We start from the raw sequence: 17,485 nt of genomic DNA, 5'->3' as shown, positions 1-17,485 counted from the left end.
TATGGTGAAGGACAAAGACAGCATGTGGGCAATGATGATGTTAACTGGGTGTGGGATTTAAAAATTAATTCTCCCTCTTTCTCTTAGATACATCTATGAAGGTGATTCTAACAGAAGTTGTACCCTGTTCTGGCTGCCGAAGACCCTATACGATTGAACACGGCCAGCTAGTTTTTCCTGTTCAGATGAAGTTCTGTAGCTTTGGAGGTGAGAAGTTTTAGGGGCAGCCTGGCTTTAGGGGAAAAAGTGGGGGCCCTACTAGAACATGGTTCTCTTTTCTGATCTTGATTCCATGCCAGCCAGGCAGGTCCCTGTAAAACAGCATAACTACACCTCTCCAAGTTGACTGGTTCCCAGGCAACAAACGGGATTGTGGTCATACCTGCAGAAACCAGGGTCTAGTTGCTGCTCCATCCAACCTGCCTATACTGGGTTGCTTTTATGGTTGGAGGATTTTCTTTATATAACATGTTATGCTTTGCATGAAATTGCATATGCACTTGTCTTGGTCCCACCATACTTAAGCTCCTTATGGACAAAGACTATGTCGTCTAGAACTTTGTGTCCCCTGGAATGCCTAGCCTCTGAGAGTGGTGGACACAGTATCGTAAATGGTGTAAGAACAACCAAATTGCAAATACAAGCAGGAGAAGAAGAGTACGGAGCCAGTCACACAGACTTCTTTTGCATAAATGGCTATGCTCTTTAAATGCAGTCTACTTGGTCGCTATGAGTCAGGAATTGACTCAAGGGCAACGGGTTTAATGGGTTTTGGAATCATAGACCAGAACTGAGCGACCCTTCAGAAACCATCCAGTCCAATACCCTTAGAACCATCATCTCAGTTACAACAGAGCCTTAAAAGGGGCTTTAGAACCCACTGCATGGCACACAGTGACTAGAGTGAGGACTGTGAAAGCAAGGAAGTCCCAGGTCCAAATTCTACCTTGCCAATCTAGTAGTGTGGCCTCTCTCCAGTCTCCACTTCTATCTTTGCAAACCTTACAGGGTCATTGTGAAATTAAATGAGATTGTGCATGTAAGTGTTTAGCACAGTCCCTGGCACACAGTTAAACACACAACATGGAGAAGCTTTAAGCTATGTAACGCAATGGATGCTAATGATGAAGTTAGCTATCCCTGTACAACAAAACAACCCAATGCTGTTGAGTTGATTCCAACTCACAGCGACCCTATAAGGACAGAGTAGAACTGTCTCGTAGGGTTTCCAAGGAGTGGCTGGTGGACTTGAACTGCTGACCTTCTGGTTAGCACTCAAGCTCTTAACCACTGTGCCACCAGGGCTCCAGCTACCCCCTCTAGTCTCTTCTAATTAAACTCACAGGCAGACTTCACTCATTATTTCAAACATAAAGATGTTCATTAGGGACGTGAGGCAAGAGTGTAGGGATGTTTTGTGACCACTCTTCCTCAGGCACACACCCTTCTTAAAAATGTGATATTTAATTAATAAATGTATTTTAATATATCTTTTGAGAAAACCCATCACTTTATTATGCTCATAAGTAAGAAAGCCACAGAAGAGTTGACAATTAAACAAGAAGAGCTGAAGGTGACCAATGTCCTTTCAGAATCTGGGTGAGCCGATATGGATGAAACACAAAACAATACAAATAGAAAATGTTCCTTAGAATTCCCCCTTCTCTTTGAACAGTTCTCACTTCTTTGAAGAGATCTTTAAGGATAGTACTCAAAACTGTGCCAACCCTATGAAAATTCAAATGTGAAAAGTACTTAAGTTTCATTTTTTAAAGAAAGGGCAGGAACACAGACAACCTTCCAGAAATGCATCCATGGATTCTAAACGGAAGCACAATCTAGACTGGAGGAGTTGATGGGGTAAACAGTCTACAGTATGTATCACCTCCCCTTTTATGTTTTTAGAAACCAAGAGTCCAGTGTTCAATGCAATCAACTGCAGCATAAAACCAGGTGCCTTTCAGGTAACTACTTTATCTAAGTATGTCTTCAAAACTACCTGGAGGTACAAAATCATTACCACAGGGACAGCTAACTACTGTTCAAGGTAGTGGTAGTGGTGGTTGTGGTATGCAACGTGGAGAATCTGTTATTGGCATATAACTAACTCTTTGAGAATATGACAGAAACTATGAATGTTTGCTTCACAAAAACAGCAAGCATTCACAAAAATCCACAGCATTTCAAGGCACTATGGCATTCACCACCATCGGCAGCACCTGAGACACATCCTCCACAGCCATCTGAAGCCCTTGTCCAGATGCTCTGAGGGTGGGGCCCGACAGACAATAACTGACCACTTGTGATACCTGAAGCACTAGAATCAACTCCAATGCAGGTCACAGTTCCCACTGAATGGAGTCTTGACCCTGTACCAGCCTGTTGTTGAGGGTGTGACAGGCTTTCTTCCATTAAATCCTCACAGCACACCGAAAAAGTCGGCTTTTGTTATTAGTTCCCTGCAGTGGGTAAAGAAACCTGGCCCAGGTCACACACCCTGGCAAAGTGGTGTTCCTAAGGCCTTGAAGCCTCACCTGCCGAGCTCCACACAGGGGTGCTCCACCACTCCCCCATTCTGTCCGTGCAAACCCAGTGATGTCTGGGGAGGCTCAGGGTAGGATGGAGTTAATCATCGTGTTGATACAGTGAGATATGTCTTGATGAGGTGAGCCTGGGCCAACCTTCCTAATTGTATACAGATGCTTCCCAACTCAGTGGGAATCAATCCTCAAGCCCTTATACCTAGCAGTCACTAGAACCTGGACTAGGTTCAATGAACAATGGGCCTTGTCTTCTCCAAACCAAAACTTCAGGAGCAGCTAGAGCTCTCTGCTTCTGCCAGGGACACCCTTGCCATAGGGCACAGCGTATTATCAGCAGGGGTTTTTATAGCATTTTGCTGGTTAAGGGAGGTGGAGAGTAAAGAACATTTAATGGGATGTTTCTCCTTCTCAAATGCACACACGTAATATCAGGGCCCAGCAGGATTCTGATGATAAAAACACACTGTACGTGGTCCGTTCCGCGCTAACAAGAAACTAAAGAAAACGTCAGCAAAGAAATGAATTCATCAAATGAAGCAACAATACCTATTTAAAAGGAACCAAAACCCTCATCTGACTTTAAATCGTTAGGGCTTTATGCTCTGACCTGGAGAAACTGCTATTTCCTAAAGCAAGGCCTTTCCTTGTTTCGTTCATTAAGTTCTATGGGTTTTGAGCGCTGAATAGTTAAATTATAAAGAAAGGATCCTTTAACAGCCCTCAAAGCGCAAAGCCTTTCCACCCAAAGTATTCACAGAACTAGACTGTGGGGGGCTGTGGCTGACCTTTGACCTCTCAAGAACCCTTAAGCACAGTGTTCTGCAACTTGGCCACACTACCCTCCTCGCCAGGTGCCCATACACTCGTCCAAACTCTGCTCACAATTTGGAACTTGACAAGTGAAAGACTGATTAAGGCACTTCTAGATCAGTCCCCTCTGCTAGCCCCCCTCTCACCTTAACCCCTCAACATTCTATAACTATGGGTAACCTAAAGGGAAAGAAAGCTTGCCATTCACCTCACAACCTATTAATCAACAGACGCTGAAAACAAATAGAGCCATTGCTCGCCTTGGCCTCTCCGCCAGCCCTCCTCTTCAATACTCCCCTATTGCTCTCCCTTTCTGCAGGAGAAAAATGGGGCCAGAGAGTGCCTTTACAAGCCCAGCACAATAAAACAAAAGCAGCACAGAGAAGCATTTGTCAGCCTTCTCCCTTCCTTCGGATGGATGTGGAAGGTCTTCAGTGGTCTTAAATTACCAGCCCTCCCAGGGTCTGAGACTAACACCATGCGTTCAAAGCTGACATTAAAAGGGGGTTTATATAGCTCATCTCCATGTATTTTCCAGATGCCGTTTATAATGGCTGTGCCGAGGCCAATGGCGACTAGTAAAACGTTAATAGATGTTTCACGTCACTGGAGCCATAGAAAGTTGGTGATGAGGAGGGGTTAGGGATGAAGGAGCGGTGGTTTCTTATTCAACCAACAACCCCTTGGTGACTCAACAAAACTGATTTTTTCAGGCTACAAACCACAGGGTAGTGGAATGGTCAGGAAAGATAACCTCCAGCCTCAACAGCCCAACAATTGGCATCTACTTCTCCAGCTTCTGCAGTGATCGCAAGGGTCCCTATACAGAGCCATTCTGGAGGTCTGCATGCACAGCCCCATCCCAACTCAACTGGTGAACATCTTGCTTTGGCATCCTGCGACCTTCTTACAGAGACAGGGCAAGGGTAGCAGGCGGACTTCCACCCTCGGCCAAATGGGCTTCTCCAGAACCTTTTACCCTGCCCCTCGCTTCACAACTATTGGAAACCCAACAGCCACCCAGGACCCATCTGCTGGTGGTGGCTAGGGCCCTTTCATAGTTTCACGTTGCTCCTTTCTGTCTAGGGCCATGTTCCCTGCTAATGGCACATTGTTTCCATGGACAAGACTTCCATTGATAGCTACAGCTCTGCCTGTTGAAAATAATAAATAAAGGCCTGTTGAAAATAATAAAAGAAAGTTTCACATGGTTCCCCTTTCACTTGGAGAAGTGAAGTGGTAAGACAGGGGAGGTCTGTCTGTGAGATACAGGAAGAGACGTGACCAGCCTGCACCCTCAGAGGGCCCCGTAACACCTGGCCCCGGCTTCTGCAGAATTTACTCTGACCCACAAGGCCACAAGGAGCCCTGGTTGCACGGTGGTTAAAGCGCTCAGTTGCAAACAAAAAGGTCATGGTTCAAATCCACGAGCCACTCTGCAAGAGAAAGGTGTGACAGTGTGCTTCCATCAGGACTGAAGCCTTGCAAACCCTACTGGGCAGTTCTACTCTGTCCTGTAGAGCTGCTGGGTCAGAATCAACTCGACGGCAGCGAGGTTTTTTGGGTTTGCACGAGGCTGCAAAGTTTCCTTTCTACAACCTAAGAGTCTGACAAGGCGAGTGCTGGCTATTTATTTGGTAAATGATCAATGGCTGACTTCTCTCTCTCTGGAATCAAATCCATTTAGGCAGCAAGCAGAGAAAGAGGAAAGATGCTCCCTGCCGTCTACAAAATTCTGCCGACTCACAGTTTCTCATGTACTCACACGGGCATTAAAATTCTTCTTACAGGGAAATGGACTGAACAGGGCAGGCAGAGAGAGGATAAATGTGCAGTCGGTTTTCATCCAAATTCTCACACACACATGCATATACATACAACTAACTCAAACCATCTTAAGCCCTTTGTCTTTAAAACAAAATTTTTTTCCCTGTCCTTTCTATAACATAACAACCCAGCTGGTAACACACCAAACAGATTGCCAAGTCTTAGAGAGTTAGAGAGCCACATTCAGCTCTTCTTAATGACCTTTTCTTAATGTCCAAAAAGGAGGAGGAACAGGGTGGGGAGTAGGCACGCGAAGGGGAACCTTTAAACCTGGAAAACAGAGACAAGCTCCAGTGGCTGGGCTTTGTGACGGCGGCAGCCAAGGCCCGGCCCAGCAAAGGGGAGCTTTCACAGGCTCTTGAACAATTACTTCCAGTTAAGTTCATTAAACGTAATTTATTTCCACTCGTTCTCATTTATTTTCCAATAAAAAGAAAGCATCCCTGACGGGTTTAGGCTCACCCCTCACTGGTGAGTTTCCGGGGTTCCCTCCTGCTGGCCTCCAGCAGCATGCCACTGCATCACAAAAGTCTCAACCAGGACAGCAGTGAGTGAGGGGGTGTAAAGGGGTCCTCCGACCGTTCTAATCCTGCATCAGGTCTCAGAGATGAAGAAACTGCCACTTGGCCCCTAAGTAAATTCGTTCCCAGGAATTTGCAACCTCCATCCTACCGCAAGATATTTCTCTACTACTTGGGTTTTAGATGATAAGCGTTAGAGAAATCCACCTTGTTAAGTGTCCCAGTTTGCAGGGAATGTTTGGAAATTAGGTAAGATGGTACAGCTGTTGTAAGAAAGCAGATTTTTCAAGTGTCAGGAATGAATCTAACCTATTCTAAACAAAGACACCCAAAAGCTCACACTAAAACAACTTTAAAAAAATAATAATTTCCAGACCACCACTCCCTCAAACCCAACCACCCAAAAATCTAGTGATTCCTAAATGTAATGGAAAGGAAATCGCCAATTTTGATTTCAAATCAATTTTAAGTACATAATGGTTATTACATCCTGGGGAATTCAAGGAAGAAGTGGATAAAATCTGGTACTACCTTTCTAATTTATTTACAATGAATCGCTATGTAAAAACATCCTTTGTTTTTCTTATCCACCCTGTGCTGAATTTCTGAATCTAGTCTGTATTTGAAAAAAATCAAGCATGTTAAATGGAATCTGTTAAACGCTCCAGATACAGCTGTTTCCTTTAGAAACCAGGTAAATTTTCTCTCTAGAAAAGAGCAGGTAAACTAAGCGGAATGAAAGTTTTTCATGTGGCCCAACAGACACAAATGACCAGACCCTAGGATGGAGCAGGAATGTGGCAAGACAGGCTGAAAGGAAGACAAGTACCAAGACGAAAGCACAGGGTCCTGCTGTATTTTGCCGTTAGTATCCCAAACACGGGCATCCTGTAAGTGGCGTCTACAGCCTCAGTGAATGACACACAAGGAAAGTCCAGGATCCCGCTGGAATGAGCAGGGCGAAGCAGTGTTCCGGTGCTTCTGAGGGTGAGCTGTCTTGCTGGAAGTTTAAGGGAACAAGACAATGACCCAGACCCAGGCAAAGTTCAATTAAAAAAAGCAAAAACCAACCAACCAACAAAAAAAGTAACCCTCCAATGTGTACAGAAGTATCTAATCCGGAGGGCATGTCAGGATTTCATCACATTCCAAAATATTGCAGAAGGAAAGAATTCCATTACACAGCTCAGCCAGCACCCCCCCCACCACCACCACACACACCAACCCCAAACCACAAAGGGGAGGTTTCCCTAAGAATACAAGGTTGCAGGCTCTGTTGCTTCCAGAAAATGCCAATGCGGCAGCCTGTTGTGACAATACAAAGACCATAATATCTGTATCATTGGAGTCGGGAATTTACCCTTTAAAAGCAACTCCCTTCTCACAGGACATCAAGAATGGAGGTTTCTGCCTCCAAAGCAGCAAGGCTGCTATTAAGTAACCCGAGTAACTTGAGTAAACAAAGGTCTGGAACCTTTTAGGAACCTCGCGAGGGGAGACTTTGTAGGGTGGGGAATTTGCGGTAGCACAACTCACACACTTGCAGTGCCAGCTTGCACTCTCTCTTCCCCATAGTTCTTGACAGTTTACACAATCGATTTAACTAGAAAATTGCACACAACCAGAAAGGAAAATCAAGACATACGGTGTGTTGTTCCTTCATGCTCAACTATAGAACTATCAACCACTTTGCGTTTTAATATGGCATATAGGATTTGATACATGATTGTGAAAACATAATAACTTTTAGGCCATAGTGTATTTCATTCCCTTTCTCCAGAAATTTGGATCTAAGAGCTGCCCAGCCACTGCGAATGCTTGTGTTTGGCCATTCAACAGTAAAAGTAATAATAAAGGTAATGAAGGATTTACCTAACAAATTTAAAAGAATAACCCTATATACAGCTTGTGGCAAAAGATTCCACACACCAGTTGAACAGAGTATAATGTACCCAAATCCCAAAACTGGGATCGCAAAAGGGCCTTCTCCCTAATTATTAACAGTACAACAAGCTGTCATCAGTCTCCTGCTCGGGTTTCCAAGACACATTTTTTATTAAGTTTAGAAAACACGAACACCACAAGCAAGACTGTAGCCCTGAAAGGCCGGCATCTAAATTTGCAGATTGAAAATAAATACAACTAAAGATAGAGCAACAGAAAGTGAGTATTAAATATGAAACCAAAATACACAGTTTACACAACCCGGCTACTGTAAAAACCTTATTGCTCAAAAATGCCTCAAGCTGCGAAAGCATGCTCCTCCATGAGGCAATGTCATTTCTCCCTCTCTTCCAACTGAGCCCACCCTGGTGGGCAAAGTCAAAAAAAAAAAAAAAAAAAAAAGTATATCTGTTCGAAGAAATCCCAACCCCACTAGCCCTTTTGAGACTCCAGCTCAATGATACCTGAGTCTGAGTTGCTACATAACTGTAAGCACTGTGATGAAAGTCAAGCTTTCTCTCCTCCCCATCCTTTTTTAACCCTTTCTTGCTCCCATCAGTCCCCACCCACCCACCTCCAAAAAAAAACTGCTGTGAAAAGTATACAGTGAAAGGGCATAGTCTGAGTTGACCACTTTATTCTGCTTTTATTTTTTCCTTCCCACCATCTGAATTTAAAAAAAAAAAAAAAAAGCACAGAGGTTCAATGGTCAAGCCCATAAGTACAGGGACACACGCGCGCACACACACACTCCAGCTACTCACCCAGCAATTCAAATTGAGGTGGCAACCGCCCAACTGCTGGAAGAGAGAGAACCCAGAGGCCACCGGGCCTCCCTTCCCACTCAAATCTTCCATTCCCACTAAAATTGCATCCCTCAGGTACATAATAGCTTTGGTTTCCCTTCTCTCCAGCTCAAAAAAAAAAAAAACTTTCTCTGTACCTTCAAGATGGGACTAGGCCAGCTTTTTTTTTTTTTTCTCCTCCCTTATTGCTTTTCTCCCTTTTCTTTTTCCTCCCAGCTTCCCCTCCCTTTGTATCTTTCACTTAAAGAGCTGAAAAAAAGCATCTTAAAAGCTCAAGATGGCTCCAGACACTGGGCCTGGTATACCCAAAATGCTCCAAGTTCACACTCATACTGCCTATGATTATTTGGCTAATTCTTCCCCTTGCACCCACATTCCACAAGAAGACAAAGAAGAAAAAAATCCACCCAGAAAATCAGCTGGTTGTAGGTTAAATTTCAAAAATTTTTAAATTTAAAAAACGGCTTCTAGTATCTAATCTTTACCATTATGGAATCCTTGAAGGAAGGGGGAATGCCCATCTTCCCCAGCCAGCTCGGGGCACCTAAGAGAAGTCCCCCTCCCTCACCCATTACCTGGGGCAGCAGGGACTGAGCTACTGCTAAGAGTAGCAAAGAAATTACGGTCAGCCATGAGGGAAAATGATCAACCAAATGCAGAAGGCAGGCACTTTATCTGCAAGATTGTCAAATCCCTCAAAACAAATTTCTTAGGGAGAGGGCTGCGATGGGAGAGGGGGAGGGGGAGGAAAGTATATTTTCTTCTCACAGTGACACGGAAGTGACACTTTGTAGGGCCTTGCCTGCCACATGTACACACCCCTCTTTTCCTTCCAGAGGAAAAGACTGTGCCTTCAAGATTTCTTCTGGAAGCAGAAGTCCGGAAGCTTCCTATGTTCCCTGGCATTCCAATAGTCAGAATGCTAACTGGCTTTTTGACTTCAGAGTTTGGTGAGCTTTCTCCAGAATGAGAGAGAGAAGAGGGGTGGAAGGAGGGGATGGGGAAAGGGAGAGAGAGAGAGAAAAGAGCCACAGGAATGCAAAGGCCTTTGCTAAATCCACCAACCCGACTTACTTTTCCCGGGGCTCTCACAGGATCCAGGGCTGGGTACATTTGTGTGGGTTTAACTTAATTTGAGTTCAGAGACTCAGACATCACACAGGCCTGAAATCTTCCGCTTTTACAGGAAGGAGGGAAGGTGCTGTGTAAGGAGGGGTTAAAGACAGAAGAAAGTTGAAGAGGACAAAACTCCACCCGCCTTTGCAGTCCCTTCCCTCCTGAAGTGGTAAGTGTTAGATCATTTTGCCCTCTTCACAAGCAAACTAACAACTTGCATTTGCAGATAGGTTTAAAAAAATCATCCTGTTGCCTGCCTCTTGGGATCCTGGACCTGCCTTGCTTCCAGCAAGACCAGTTGCAAAGATTTGATTTCTTCTGGCAGCAGGACACCTAACAGACAGAGGAGATGTTTTCGATTTACCAAACTGATTGCCAGGTTGTATATCTTCAAACCCACAGGACTGTTCTCATGACGAACATCTTTAAGCAATCTGTCAATACATGGGACAAGTTAATCACCCTTGCCCCTCCTTAAAAAAAAAAAAAAAAAAAAGGCAAGAATGGCTTAAAGATAACAAAAAAGTAAGAATTCTTCATTTTCTTCTCCTTTTTTTAAATACTTCTCTGCGGCCCCTCTTTCTGGATTTAGCTGGCCTTCCTGCTTAAGTGTCAGGCTGCAATATTGAGGCCCTTAATACCAAAACAAAACCCTGCCATTTCCCTTTACATGGCAGTAACAAAAGCAGCAAGCCTCCAGTTTGACAAGTAAAGAGCCCCAACCACACAGCCACCTAATTGCCTTCCCTCCCTCTATTCACGCGGACCACCACACTCCGAAGCTGCCTTTGTCACACATGCAATTTCTTAAGTAAACGGCAAGTTCTGTTCGCTGATGGACAGCTCTCAATCACTCAGCGACAATAACTTAAAAAGTGCAGCAAACAGGATGGGCAACTTCCATGAGGAATGTGTTTTCTGGCGTTCTCAAAAGACAAGGAGGATGGAAACAACAAGATGAGGCAACACGTTCCAGACAGACTTCCTCCTCCTCCTTAAAAAGGCAAATCTCTTGAAATTCTGCAAACTGATTCCTCCTAAGGAGCCCTGGTGGCACAGCGGTTGAAGCGCTGGGCTGCTAACTGAAAGGTCAGCGTTTCAAACCCACCAACTGCTCTGCGGGAAATACGTGGCAGTCTGTTTCCATAAAGATTTACAGCCTTGGAAACCCTATAGGGCAGTTCTACTCTGTCTTATAGGGTCACTGTGAGTCAGAATCTACTCGAAGGCAGTGCGGAGTGGGGAATTCCTCCTAAGAAAACTGCTTCCAGACATTTGCTTGTCCCATCACGAGGTGCGGAGTCTGTCCCCAAGAATGCCCCAATTTGTCGGAAGCACACCCATGCTCAGATCATTTCCATAAAAAATTAAAAGGTGATCAAGTGCTGCAAAGTTCTACGCGATTAAAAAAAGAAAAACCTTCCCCAAATCAAGAGAGTTTCCCTCTCCTCTTAGCATGAAATTTTAATCTAAAGAACGGAGCAGGGCCAGCTGACAGCACAGGGTCCTCCATCCACAGCATCAGCAAAGTTTGTTGGTTTGTGTTTTGTCGTTTCAAATAAAAAGGTTCGAGATGGGAGGAAGGAGAAACAGATCTTGGAGAAATATACATTTGAAAAGTAGAAACTGCGGATGGACCCGTTACAGAAATATTTGGGGATGGGGAGGGGGGAGCCAGAGGGTGGAGCATTTGTGACTAACTTTGTGGGCAAAAAGAAATGAAACGCCCCAAATATTCACTTCTGAGTTAAATAATAATAAAGCATGTTTCCTTGGTCACAGGCTAAAGTTCGGAACAAAAAGGTATTGTCATTTTCTGTTTTCGTTTTTGTAAATGGGAGGGGAAAAAAAAGAAAAAAGATCTGCTCCATCGGGCATCTTACCAGTCAAAGTGCATCAATCTTAAAAAGTTATTGCAAAGTGACAGCGAACATCGTGAAGGCTGGGACAAGGAGCATGCAATGGCATCGAACAAGCAGGGACACGGCAGGGCGGATGCTCGGGGATGCGGCCGGGCTCGCCGCCCGCCCGAGAGGGGCCGCTTACCATCTAGAGCGGGTTGCGGGGCTCTCCTTCCCGCCGCCGGCTCGCGGGCATGCTGCCGCACCCCGATGGCCGCGCCGCGCCCGCGCCGGCCGCAGGCTCCACTGGAGGGCAGCACCCGCCCTGCTGCCCAGGCCGCCGCGCCACGCACCCACAGCCAGGGGAGCAGGCACACAAGAGCAGCGCCGCCCGAGAAGATGCTCACGCACAGTTCCATTCACAGAATTCTGTCGCTTGACGGGGAAGAGCACAATAACTGGGATCTCCCCCGATCCCACAACAATCCACCCCCCAAAAAGGGAGGGGGAGGCTCCCCCCCCACAAAAAAAAAAAAAGGCAGGGCTTTCTTACTCTTTTTTTCCAACCCGGCATTCAATCAAAAGAACAAAGCCTGATATTCTGTTTGCCGACTTGGCAAACATAAAGGCAATTTCAATAGTCCAAAGAAGTTCACCTAAGTTGGTGAAAGTAATGCTTTGCAGTTCTCCAGTGAAATTAAGCTTTAACAGCTATCTGATGCCATTCAAAGAAGGGGGGGCGGGGAAGCTAGCTGAATTTAGATAAAGTTAGAGGACCACTTCTATCCTAAGTTTTTTTGCCAGCTGAAAGTACCGTCAAAATTCTTGACAACATCCATTGCTGAATTATCTTGAGGAATTCTCTTTTGGGGAAAATACAAAAATCAAAATAGACCATTAAAAATACCAATACGTAAAAGAACTCAGAAAAATTTACTGTATAACATTTTTCATGACTAACAAAAAAAAAATAACCATGGAAACTTGTGGATGTGTTCCTTTAAAGCAAATGGTCCTAACACATATTAAACCACCGCTGCGCGTCTTCTAAGCATAGTAGGAAAAAATGACTATTGATCTTCAAATAGCGATAATTGAAAAGATCAAAAAGATTAAACAAAATCAAGAATGTGCTGACTTACCATGCTATGCTTTTTTGTTGCAACTTTGTAGAAATTTCACTCAAAGAAACTGCATCAGAGGTGTCAAATTTTTTAGCGGACTGTGATCGTATTATTTCCGCAGCCCTGCCTTCCAATGCTTCAGAACTTTTTTCCCTTTCTCTTTTTTGTTTGTGGTACCTAGCTTTTTGCTATAGACTTTAAAAGACTTCAGCTCAGCAAACCAGCACAAATTATCTTGCCACCTTGCGCAGCTCTGATGCTTTGGCCGCTAACTTTGGAAGGCCCTTTACTACTGCATCAAAATTAGCATTGTCAAAGCAGTTAATGAATATTAATATTGTATTTGTCATTGGAGCCGGCCCGTTGCTGAACTCCAAGTCATCCATCAGGGACAAGATTAAGAACACAATTATTTCTGACTGACAGGGACCAAATCTGGTAGAATTTTTTTTTTTTTTTTAAACAATTCGGGGGGAAAAAAACCCACAATATCATCATCTTAAGGTGTCTCCCAAGAGACTGGGAACCAGATTAATACGCTTTTAATGAAGTAGAGATCATTATGTATGAAGGGGGGGAAAAAAAAGATGTACTATTCAAGCTATTTAGTTATGGTGGCGGCTAGAAATTAAAAAAAAAAAAAATGCAGACAGCATATCTTTTTCGACAGCTGTCCAGATTTTATTCATACTGTTCTAAAGAAAAAGATGACTTTTTTTTCCTGAAATCTTTTCCTTTTTTAAAAAAAGAACAGAGAATGAGCCATTCATCCCATCTGGGATAATTTTCGATGCCTTTGCTTTTACTGTAGCGGCTCAGGAAAGACAGCACGGTAAATAATTCCTACACAAATCTGACAAGAAACACCTTCATCAACTCAGCTCCTTCTACCCCTATTCCCCAGATTCCAAGCACTGTCTCTCTCACTTTATTCAGGAAGAGCCATTACATTTACAGAAACTCTTAAGTTCCTTTAACAGTGACATCTTTCTGTAATAAAAGAGGAAACAACACAACTCAACGAAAGCCTACTCACACAAACACACCCCGAATCGCCATTAAAGAGAGCGCAACTATTCCATGGCTTAGGAGCCAAGATTGTCTAATTTAGGGTGCCGCAAAGTGGAAATGGAAGTTTTGTCAGAAATGAAACTAACAGAAGCTTAATAACTGAGCAATCAGCCCAGTAGCAGAAAACGTCTTACGAGCTTATTAAAACAGAGAACTTTCTTACAAAATAGGCAAAAGATTTATTAAAAGGAATTAAGTTTAAAAACTTGCAGCTTACCTGGCATAACCAACTTATTTGAATTCACCAAAACCATTTCAACATCTATATCTATATGTCATGCAGAGTTATATTATGCATAACTACATTATGATATATACATGCATTGACAGATATGGCGATTTCTTAGATGTTTTAGGCATAGCGTGCATCATTGGCTTGGCTCCATGTAAATTGTCTTCGAGACGGTATTTCCACCTCCCTCTTTTCGTATTTTAAATGTGGTAAAAAGGGGAGAACTAAAAGGGATAAAATGACAGATGTGATGGTTAATCTACCCAATGAATCGTGGGGGTCTAGGTAAAGCAGTAAATGGCCACTGAGCTAATCTACAACACCCACCGACCACCCCACTGGCCTTCTAAGACCATTATCAACCCTTAGATGAACATTCTAAATTAGAGTTTTGTTCAAAAAGGGTTTGAATCTGACCTTTGATGATGGGAAGCCTGTGCTGTACATACAGATGGTAAAGTTCTTACAAAAATTTTTTTTTAAAGGTTTCTACTTTCTTTCTCGTGATTTGCATCTTTAACTCTTGCAATAACCACTGATTTCATCTCTACCATACACCCCATAATGTTTATCCTTATCCCATAAGAAGGACCCAAACAATAAGACCATTGGGAACAAAGAAAAATCCCAAATATATATACAAACATTCCACCTTGGCCCAACTTTTCTTCTTTGAATTTACCAGTACCTTTAATTATTGTTTTTTTTTTTTTAATGTCCAACAAATCTTTGGAATGTATTGTGAAAGTATATCACTTTTAGAGTGGGGAGACTTGGAACAAAATCTTTTAAAGGAATATAGAGGGCAATAAAGTAATAGAGAATCCCATTTGTTTGCACACGAATCAGTTATGCTACAAAGAAGAAAAGGAATTCAGGGCTAAGACTTCTCCTGAATAGCTTTTTTTTTTAAGTGGATCAAAATAGCTTTGCATCAAATTATTATTGCCTAGGCATTATTCACTTATGAAGATATTCCCAATGCCACTTAAAAGAAAAAACACACACAAAACGTGGCCCATGGTATAAGCGTACTTTTCCAAGGTTCCTTCAAAAAATCAAACAGAATTTGTGCCTTTCTCCCACATCATCCAATAAAATCTACAATGGTCCTTATGCAGATTCCCCCTTTATTTTAGAAAAAGATGTGCACGTGTTTTCCCCGTCACCCATGTATCCACCACTCACACATACGTGCACACACTCACACCTGAATCCAACTAAAGGTTTTTCAAGCATAGACTAGTTTCCAAATAACCTAAAATGTCCAAATTAGGGACCCCTTATTTTAGCAATCCACCACTTCCCATTCCTGGCTAGAGCCTGACTTTTTGTGGCCATGCCCATCCATCATCTGCATCTTTGTGTGCTCCGTCATCTGCATCTTTGTGTGCTCCATACCGGAGTTGTTAATAGGCAGCTTTCTCAGCCTCTCTCTCTGCTTCCCCAGCACGACCGCATCAGCACTAGTATCAAATTAACTCTCCGACTTTGAAACTTATTGATCTGCTATTAAGACACCAGTGAACTTGATGAAATGAGTGCTGTAGGTGCAGTCATGACTTCAAAGTCTAGCACAGCCACATAAAGCAAGCGCCTTTGATCCTAACTCCGATCTACTGAGGGTTTAAAGCCCAGTTCTCCCTAAGCTGCCCTTCACGCTCGTCATGTCTGATGTCTTACCAACTAGTGACTTGATAACGTTAATAATGCAAATTTTACAAATGATTTTTACAATGGCAAAATTAATTATATGAATCGATGCTTCTTTCAATAGGGGTTTCTGCACTTCTCTCCCCTAAACATATCGATTGGAGCAACTGGTAAAGCTAAGGGAACACACGTCCAGGTAATTCCGGACCCCACTTTATTATCTGTTCTCCCCGTCCCACTTCGTACCTAAAGCAAAAATAATTTACTAGAATTTCCGCTAATAATCTTAGTAACTTTTATTCCTACAATTCTCCTTCCCACTAAATATCTAGTGCTGGATAGAAGTAGCCTCTTTTTACATATGGTTCCTATGTTTATATCATAGGTCAGTACAAAAATCCTTATTTTTGTGGCAGATTTCTTCTCAATATTTATCACAAACCCACCGTAAATTTGTAGAATTTCATACTCTGTTCCTCCCCTCCTCCCCGCAGTAGGAATTATTTGAAATGGTATATACACAAGAAGCAGAATGTACTACACAGATTTTGTGACATGTAAAGTTTAAATACGTGTTTATCCCTCTTCATTCTGGCTGAACAAAATTTTAATCTATTAATTTTTTATCATGAGAGAATACATATTCAAACAAATTAATTTTAAAAATTCCTTCAGTAAATATTTTGAATCATTGATATTAAAAACATTTTGAATTTCACATTCTCTCTAAAAAGAAAGATAAACCATAGTAATTCTATTCCATTGAGAAGTTTGGATTTCAACAATATGAAAGGTTACTATATTCTAGGTTTAAAAAATAATCTTACATGTAACCGGAACAGCAGAATTTAAGCAGAATTGCATCTTGATACTCCAGTAAAGAATCAATATCTGAGAACAAATCCTTTGCCAAAAGATTACTCTTTGTGTGTTGATTTTGGAGAAGAATGTCAGTAGTTCAGAGTACTATGTGCTTGTACTAATAGAAGCTTTATGTATCCCTTTTGATTTAAATTATGAAATGGTTGTTATTTCTGTTCCAAATCCATTTATTATAGGAAGAAAACAAGCAGTTGCCAATGAATGTATTTTCCTCAATCAATACGACCATGTGTTTCCCCCATTCCAAATGCGAGGGTTGACCCCCCCCCACAAGAATGACAAAATCTAATGCAAGTTTAAACGGACCATAATGTTAATACTTGTCTGCATTCCAGTTTGTTTGTTTTTTTTGGTAACCCAATTAGTTTGTTTTCCAATTTTACTCTAATAATAAAATTTAGGTAGTAGTAACTTTGTGTTAGTGTCTTCCCTCCTCCCATACGCCCCCCAATGTTGATACTCACTTAACCTACTTGCAATTCTAAAGAAGTCAACACTTGATTGTGACAACGTTCAAAAGAATTTCCTCTGCCACTAGCACAGTAAAAAAACTTTCACCAATTAGTGCAGGAAAAAAGGAGGGAAAAGCCACAGTGCTGGCGCTCAAAGAGCCAGGCCTTGCGGCAAATCTGTCATGTCGAGAGGATTGATCAACAGGACGGCAATTTCTAATGGCATGTTGTCATGAAAAGTCAGCCACAGGGAGCCACCTGCTTTGCTCCTCATAGACAGCTAGGAAAGGAAGGATGGAAGAGGGCGGAAGGGGGAGAAGAAGGAAACGCTCTCCATTCCTATACCTGCCAGTTCCCTTTTGCTAACAATTTTGGTAAAGGTATCATGATTTTTCATTCAGTTGAAATATGTCAAGTTTCCAATCATATTACCCTTCCTCTAAGATTACAGTGGTTTGAAGGCCAACTCTTTCTTTTACCCCATCCCTTTTTCCCCTCATTTTGAGGAGGGATCGGGGTGCCTTTATTGTACCATACTCCCTCCCCACTTTTGCCAACCAATAGTCCTTAGATCAGAAGACATCTATTATGGCTTTAAATCAACAAGGAGCATCCTGACTTGATAAAATCCGAGTTGGGAAGACTCAGGAAGACGAAAGCGAT

At 42.7% G+C, this 17,485-nt stretch overlaps 1 protein-coding gene across 4 annotated transcripts in view; it reads right to left on the bottom strand.

Moving 5' to 3' along the window:
* TCF7L2 (transcription factor 7 like 2) overlaps positions 1-17,485 on the bottom strand; it is a 126,475-nt gene that overhangs the window by 28,574 nt on the left and 80,416 nt on the right. Inside the window, exon 1 of one of the 4 annotated variants that reach the window (XM_023729953.1) lies at positions 11,614-11,680. The exons of 1 other annotated variant lie outside the window; for it this stretch is intronic. In XM_023729953.1, the coding sequence (XP_023585721.1) occupies positions 11,614-11,616 (3 nt within the window). In that variant the 5' untranslated portion in view covers positions 11,617-11,680. 2 more of the 4 variants (XM_023729954.1, XM_023729952.1) reach the window with 2 other exon arrangements.

Source organism: Trichechus manatus, unplaced genomic scaffold (assembly GCF_000243295.1).
Source record: "Trichechus manatus latirostris isolate Lorelei unplaced genomic scaffold, TriManLat1.0 scaffold00031, whole genome shotgun sequence".
NCBI lineage: Eukaryota > Metazoa > Chordata > Mammalia > Sirenia > Trichechidae > Trichechus > Trichechus manatus.
The sequence above is the reverse complement of the archived record's forward strand: the minus strand, read 5'-3'. Positions and strand labels throughout refer to the sequence as shown.